This window comes from Diabrotica undecimpunctata, chromosome 11 (genome assembly GCF_040954645.1).
Source record: "Diabrotica undecimpunctata isolate CICGRU chromosome 11, icDiaUnde3, whole genome shotgun sequence".
In the NCBI taxonomy this organism is placed as follows: domain Eukaryota; kingdom Metazoa; phylum Arthropoda; class Insecta; order Coleoptera; family Chrysomelidae; genus Diabrotica; species Diabrotica undecimpunctata.
Genome location: NC_092813.1, coordinates 20,917,182 through 20,925,417, shown reverse-complemented (window position 1 = coordinate 20,925,417; position 8,236 = coordinate 20,917,182). Strand labels below are relative to the sequence as shown.

The 8,236-nt window shown below is 35.6% G+C and overlaps 1 protein-coding gene across 1 annotated transcript; it reads left to right on the top strand.

The window, feature by feature from the left end:
- The first annotated feature begins 5,349 nt into the window (after positions 1 to 5,349).
- LOC140452745 (uncharacterized) lies at positions 5,350 to 7,632 on the top strand. The gene has a single exon (XM_072547071.1). The coding sequence runs from the start codon at positions 5,350 to 5,352 to the stop codon at positions 7,630 to 7,632; it is 2,283 nt and encodes a 760-aa protein (XP_072403172.1).
- Positions 7,633 to 8,236: the final 604 nt, after the last annotated feature.

Below are 8,236 nucleotides of genomic sequence, written 5' to 3'. Positions count from 1 at the left end.
CCTGAAAAGCTCGTGTGTGCTCCTTCAATTTCCCTAACATAGACGCTTTCACAAAACTGAACATCCAATAATGTCATGATTGTTGAACGTAGACTCCCTATAAATTCCTTGAAAATAGTTTGTATCGCACGGGGTCAGTCACAGATTATTGTTTAAAACTAAAAGGTAAATTGAGGACCAGAAATAATATTGTTCGCAAGCTTGTCAGCTAAAAATGAGGTGCACATCCTTCCACCCTTAAAACATAGACGCTTGCACTATATGCATCTGCCGCCGAATATACCTTGTTAGACAAATTAACCATTCTTTGTTTTTGTGCACACTACTACCAATTTTAACACAAAAATATCTATTGTAGCTCTTAACCATATTTATTTTGAGATAACCGTTCATCGAGATATCATATGTAGTACACAAATAAGACCAGAACTAAAATAATAAAAAAGCTTTATAAAAGATATCGCAGAAGATTGGATGAAATAAAATTAGTTTTTATTAATCGGATGCTTACATAAGACGTACAAAGACATACTCACGTAAACAAAATATATTACGAAATTTCTGTAATTAAAAAAAACATCGAGTTCGGCATTGAACTAATAAAATTATATTAAATAAAAGAACAACATTTTTAAAAATGCAGAAAAAATAAAATTTCCTATGCAAGCGAATATTCCATTAAATAATAAGCCCAAATTCTTTTGTATCTATATACCTGTTTTTAAAGAACCAGTTACCTTTTAGTACGTAGTTATACCAGGTAATAAGATATCCTCTGTTACTCAGTGTAATGCGTATTAGATTACACTGTCTACGAACAGTAGATAAAAATAAGGAGCCCATATGAACCGTTCAGGGTATATGCTGAAAATATACGGTATAATCGCACAGTTGCCAAACTCTCAGAGCTTACTTAAACCGATAAACGTATGGTTCAAATATACATTGAAGAAGATCTGTACGACCCCTATAATATATACACGTGAACTAAACGATATACATTTATGATACAGGGGTATTTACGGGCTCCAAAAAATTTTTATAAATTATTAAACTCTACATATTGATGAATCGACAGAACCAATATTATGGAATGGTCAAGTGAGCTCCGTATATCGGTATCCACTTGACCACGGAGCTCAATTGAACCTGAATTTTAACATGGGCGGAGTCCACTTTATGCCGTAGATATATATATATATATATATATATATATATATATATATATATATATATATATATATATGTTGTAAAAACAACATTTTATATTAATTTCAGTTTATTTTTCGTTTCCACAAATGTTGAATTTTATCTTATTTGACAGACTGTATTTGACAGACTGTCAAAAGTGCGGTGAAAAAGTGCATTTAGTTTTCTCTATAGTCGCGCGCCCCTAAAACGCCGGTATAAAAATGAACAATTTATTAAAGCTAACTCTTTATTTAGTAATAGTGCCTTTGTAAATATTTTCTCGTTATTAAATGTGTAGTATCGATTAATTACGTTTATTTTTCTCCCCTAAGTACAAACCCCTATAAAACCAAACACATACTGAACCATCGCCGTGAAGTCTGCTTATCTATATCGAAGGAAACTCTTGTACAGTCCATGGTCCTAAAATATTTGGTACTGTACACGCACGGGGAAAGGAATTTAATAAGCTTTCTCCCGAACAATTGTTGGAGATCAATCAAAGTTCCAACATTATTTTTGGTCCTAACTCGACGGATTTTGTGTTTGGTGATCGCGTTGTTTGTACTTTACTCTTAGGTTTGCATATTTATATAAATGTGATTAAAAGACCCTCGAAAAGACTAATGTGTCGCGATAAACTCTAAAACAAAAGGACAGAAGTGAATTTTATCTGGTGTTTGTGCCTGTTGCTGTAAACTACTGGACAAATTGGGTGAGATTTTTCCATATTATAATTTCGCTTATGCACAAAGTGAACCGCTTTTCAAAAAGACTATCTCTTTAAAAAATTTATTAGTAGACATTTGTAGACATTTACCGCGTGTGCGAAAAATTTAATTGAAAAGTAAACTTTCAGTGTAATTTAAGACATTTATCGCGTTTTAATAAACTATAAACTCTCTCGCCGTGTGCTACACATGTTATTATATGATATAAACATTATTGACTCTATTCTCGTTGTGTGCTCTACAGGTTATTATAATAAAAACATTATTGACTCTATTTTCGCCGTGTGATACAGATATTAGTATATAATATAAACATTAATTTCTCTAAAGAATTCGGTGTTTGCACGGCCTTAGGCATTTGTTTTTGGAGTAGTACCTTTTGTTAAAGTCAAAATGGAAGATCTCAAGAAGAAGAGAAAACAACTGAAGGCCAAGATTACCAGAATAGCGAACTGGTTACTAGAAAACGCAGATGCAGAAACTGACGGTCTCCAGTTTCAACTCAGACACACCGAATTGAAAACGTGTTATCTGAAATATGAAGACGTGATGGATCAGATTGAAGAAATCGATGAAACCGATTCTGAAACAGAAGACAGGGTACTGATGGAGGAAAAATACTTTTCTACACTAGCTGGACTGCAGCATAAGATGGAAGCTTTAAAGTTACCCTCCCACTCGCTCATCTCAAACGATACTCCACCAACTGTAGCCACTGCTAAGGTTAGGTTGCCGGAAATTACGATGCAGGTATTCTCAGGAAACTTCGCCGATTGGAACGCGTTTTATCAGCTATTTGAAACGCTAATAATCAATAATGTAGAGCTAAACAATGTGCAAAAATTTATATATCTGAAATCTTTCTTAAAAAATGAACCTTTACATTTGATAGAAAATATAGAAGTTGTAGAAGAAAATTTCCGGATCGCTTTGGACACGCTTAAGAATAGATACGAAAATAAATCGCGTGTGATTAGTTTACACATCCAAAAATTGTTAAAGGCTCCATCTTTAGCTAAAAGTAACGCAAAATCATTACGAGAATTTTTAACTCTTTGTAAATAAACTTTACTTGCTCTTAAAAATATGTCTGTACCTATCGAACACTGGGATTTACTATTGATCGAAGTATTTTTACAAAAATTAGATTTCGCGACGCATAGGTCATTTGAGTATGAAATAGATTCAAAGGCTTTACCTACTCTCTCACAGTTTTTTAGTTTTCTCGAGAAAAAATGTGATATACAAGAAAAATTAAACGTTTCTGATAATGATAAAAAATTTAATAAACCTCAATTAAAAACATCTTTGTTTTCATCAGTTAATTTACAAACAAACTCGTTTTCGGATACTAATTGTATATGTTGTAAAAGTAATTCTCATAAAATTTATCAGTGTAATGATTTTAAATGTCTCTCTTTACAGGAAAGATTTAATTTTGTAAAAGGTAAGAAACTTTGTTGGAATTGTTTGGGTAATAAACATTTTTCTCAAGATTGCAACTCTTCACGCTCATGTAGTATATGTAAGAAAAGACATCACTCGCTCTTGCATAGTACCTCTGAAAATGTCTCTTCCTCTAGGAACACGAATAGGCAATATTTCTCTATTGATCGCAACGCTCAAGCTCCCAAACATTCTCAAGGCTCTTCCAGTCGTGTTGCTTACACATCTACTCCGCCCTCTTATAATGCTCATGCCCAAAACGAAGCTTCTACCAGTTCGTTCAAACCTCCTTTAGAAGTACAAAATACTGCAGATTCTCATACAGCCACTTCTCTCTCTGCTTTATCAGTTAAAGCTGATGTATTGTTGGCTACCGCTTTAGTGACAGTGTATTCTAAAGATGGCAGACCTATGCATGCCAGGGCGCTCCTAGATAATGGGAGTCAACATTCGTTCATTTCTCGTGATTTGGTTGAGAAGTTAAACCTCACCCCTTATTTTAAACAGTTACAGATATCAACCATATCCGAAAACACCTCAATGTCAAATCAAATGATTAACATAGAATTTTTTCCCTATAATGTGAAGGATAGAAGTTTCAAAACTTCTTTTGCTGTACTCGATAGTATAACCTGTAGGCTTCCTAAAGCTACCCTAGATAGAAGCAAAATAAATGTTCCACCTAATCTCACTCTCGCAGATCCCTCGTACTCTGTTCCCGGTAAAATTGATTTGCTTCTAGCTGGCGACATCTATAGCGAATTATTGACTGATGGATTCATTCGTTTAGGAAAGAATCTTCCCATTCTTCAGAATACCCACTTAGGTTATGTTATTTTTGGTACTATTCCCCCTCATGTCTTTCATCGGAGTTCAAACTTGGCTATTTCTCAGTCAAATGTTTCTCTCTTTGTTCAGTCCGAATCCGAAGAGAATAATTTAGATAAATTGATACAACAATTTTTCGAAATTGAAGAAGTTCCCCACGTTAGTAAATTAACCCCCGATGAGGAATTGGCTGAACAAATATTTAATAAAACCACTCGTATTTTACCTTCGGGTCGTTTTCAAGTAAACCTACCACTTGTCTGCGAAAATGCGCATAAAAAATTAGGTGAATCTTTTAAAGTAGCTTTAAAGAGATTTATTAATTTAGAAAATAGGCTCTTAAAAAATGAAAATACATACGCTCAATATAAGTCGTTCATTAGTGAATATCTTTTTCTCGAACATGCTAGAATAGTCCCTCTCTCTCTTACTAATGAAAATTTAGAAAATAAATATTTTCTCCCGCATCACTGTGTAGTAAAGGAAGAATCCTTAACAACAAAACTTAGGGTTGTTTTCGATGGTTCGATGAAAAGCTCTAGTAGTTACTCGTTAAATGATATCCTACTCAAAGGTCCCACTCTTCAACCGGAACTTTTTGATATTTTGCTACGCTTTCGATTATATTCCTTTGTTTTCACAACTGATATACAAAAGATGTACAGACAGGTTAAAATCAATCCTGATCAAACCTTTCTGTTAAACATACTTTGGCGTGACTCCCCGGAAAAAGATATTGAGTGCCTGGAATTGCAAACAGTTACATATGGAACTAAAAGCGCCAGTTTTCAGAGTACTCGCTGTTTAATGGAACTGGCAAATACTCATCAAACTGAATATCCCCTAGCCAGTGACGCTCTTCAAAATAATTGTTATATTGATGACATTCTCTACGGTGCTAATGATGAGCAAACTCTCCTCAAAGCTCACAAGGAATTAACTAGTTTACTTGGAACAGCATGTATTTCTCTACATAAATGGTGTTCTAACTCGGACTCGTTTCTAAAAAACATTTCTTCTCTCTCTTCAAACTCTTCTTATGTCATAGCTCCAGATAATTGCTCTAATAAGGTTTTAGGTTTATGCTGGAATCCTGATCTCTCTTCCAGATTTCACCCTAAAGAACTCATACACTAAGAGAGAAGTACTGTCAATGATTGCCCAAATATTTGATTCTCAAGGTCTTATTAATCCCGTTACAGTTGTCGCTAAGCTCATAATGCAAAAGATTTGGATTTCCAAAATCAGTTGGAACGATACCATTGACGCAGATACGTTACATCAATGGCTAAGTTTTATTAGCAGTCTCTCTCATTTTAAGGACTTAAGTATACCTAGATGTCTCTTTTTAAGTCAAGTAATCACTGGTGTTGAGATTCACTCATTCTCAGATGCAAGTTTAAAGGCTTATGGAGCTTGTATCTACTTACGTGTGACCTATAAATCAGAACAGGTGTCTTGTTCCCTTCTAGCATCTAAGAGTCGCGTTGCTCCGTTAAAACCCTTGACCCTTCCAAGATTGGAACTCATGGGTGCTCTATTGTGTAGTAAACTCACAGCAAAGATTGCTAATATTGTTAAAGAAAAGTTATCTCAATTAGACTCTATAAATATGTGGTCGGATTCAGAAATTGTTCTCGCTTGGCTTCGTTCACATCCTTCTCGTTGGACCCAATTTGTAGCAAATAGGGTTGCACAAATTTTAGATAATTCTCCTAATGCTCACTGGAGGCACGTACGATCCAAAGAGAATCCTGCCGACATACTCTCCCGAGGAATGCTACCCTCTGAATTAATAAATTCGTCCTTATGGTTTCATGGTCCTCCATTTTTAAATCAACTTTGGTTGGATTTATTGAAATATAACCCAAAGGGGTATACTTTCAAGTTGCCTGAAGAAAGGAAAATCATTCTCCACGCTCGAAATGATCAAATAGATTTCTTCACCTCACTTTATGATAGGTTCTCCAATTTTTCAAAGTTTGTAAGAACTTTAGCCTATATGTTTAGATTTGCTAATAATGCTAAACCGCTTTCTCGCAAGTTAACTAATACCCTTGAAGTCAGCGAACTTCAAAACGCTGAACTTAAGATTATTAAGATGCTTCAGTATTCCAACTTCTCGAGTGAGATTTCTGAGCTTAAGAAAGGTAAAACTCTATCTAATAAGTGTCTTTTACCCCTAAATCCCTTTTTGGATGAGAATGAAATGCTCCAAGTGGGAGGTCGCCTCAGAAACTCAGACGTTACCTTTGATCAAAGATACCCTCTTCTCCTCCCCTCAAAAAATCGTGTAGTTCGTCTCATCCTCCACAGAGAACATATCAGACTCTGTCACTCAGGTCCTCAAAATACTTTGTCACAAATTCGTCTCAAATATTGGCCTTTAAATGGACTACGAGAAGTCAAGAAGGTCACTCACCAATGTATGGTTTGTTTTAAGTTTCGTGCCAAACCCGCTACCCAGATCATGGCAGATTTACCAAAAGAACGTTTAAACTCCTCTCGAGTGTTCGCTCACGTCGGATTAGATTTTGGCGGCCCCTTTCAGATAAAGTCTTCCAACCTTCGTAAGGCTCCTTTATTAAAATCGTATATTGCTCTTTTCGTTTGCTTGTCGACTCGAGCTGTTCATATTGAAGTCGTTTCCGGCCTCTCTACGGAGACGTTTCTTCTCGCTCTAAAACGCTTTATTAGCCGTAGAGGCCTCCCTCAAACAATATTCAGTGACAACGCCACGAACTTTCTTGGTGCTCGCAACCAGCTGTTTGAACTCTATAAGTTTTTCAAGGAAAAGGAAAGCTCTCGTTCTATTAAGGAATTTTTGGCCTCATCTCATATTCGCTGGAAAACTATAGTTCCTCGAGCCCCTCACCATGGTGGTATTTGGGAAAGTGCTATAAAGAGCGCAAAGCATCATATGCGTAGGCTCCTTGGCAATGTTAAGCTTACGTTCGAAGAATTCGCTACAGTTCTCGGTCAAATTGAAGCTGTGCTCAACTCCCGGCCTCTTTGTTCCCTTTCAAATGACCCCTCCGATTTTACGTATCTTACTCCTGGACACTTCTTGATTGGACAATCTCTTACGTCCTTTCCTGAAAAAGATGTGATCCACATTCCTGAAAACAGATTGAATTTATGGCAACGTTTGTCCAAACTCCAACAAGTGTTTTGGAAAAAATGGTCTATCGACTATTTGAATAGGCTTCAAAATCGCCCTAAATGGTTTCTCCCTCATAAAAACCTAGAACCTAACGATCTCGTGTTGCTGATTGAAGACAACACTCCTTCTCTTCATTGGGTACTAGCAAGAGTTATTGAGGTCTTTCCCGGAAAAGATGGGAGAGTAAGAATTGCCTCGATGAAAACTAAAGATGGAGTCTTCAAGCGCTCTATTACAAAATTGTGTCCTCTACCCAATGACGATTTAATTTAAGTTAGTATAAGATGATAATTGTAATGTATTTTTTCTTCCGCATGCTCTCTTGGCATAATATAATCTGTTTATTTGTGTTAAAGCCAGCGCTTCAACGGGGGCGAGTATGTTGTAAAAACAACATTTTATATTAATTTCAGTTTATTTTTCGTTTCCACAAATGTTGAATTTTATCTTATTTGACAGACTGTATTTGACAGACTGTCAAAAGTGCGGTGAAAAAGTGCATTTAGTTTTCTCTATAGTCGCGCGCCCCTAAAACGCCGGTATAAAAATGAACAATTTATTAAAGCGAACTCTTTATTTAGTAATAGTGCCTTTGTAAATATTTTCTCGTTATTAAATGTGTAGTATCGATTAATTACGCTTATTTTTCTCTAAGTACAAACCCCTATAAAACCAAACACATACTGAACCATCGCCGTGAAGTCTGCTTATCTATATCGAAGGAAACTCTTGTACAGTCCATGGTCCTAAAATATTTGGTACTGTACACGCACGGGGAAAGGAATTTAATAAGCTTTCTCCCGAACAATTGTTGGAGATCAATCAAAGTTCCAACAATATGTATATATATATATATATATATATATATATATATATA

Bases quoted from the DNA above. Each gene is read 5' to 3' on its own strand.
- LOC140452745 (XM_072547071.1), top strand. From the start codon at position 5,350: ATGATTGCCCAAATATTTGATTCTCAAGGTCTTATTAATCCCGTTACA.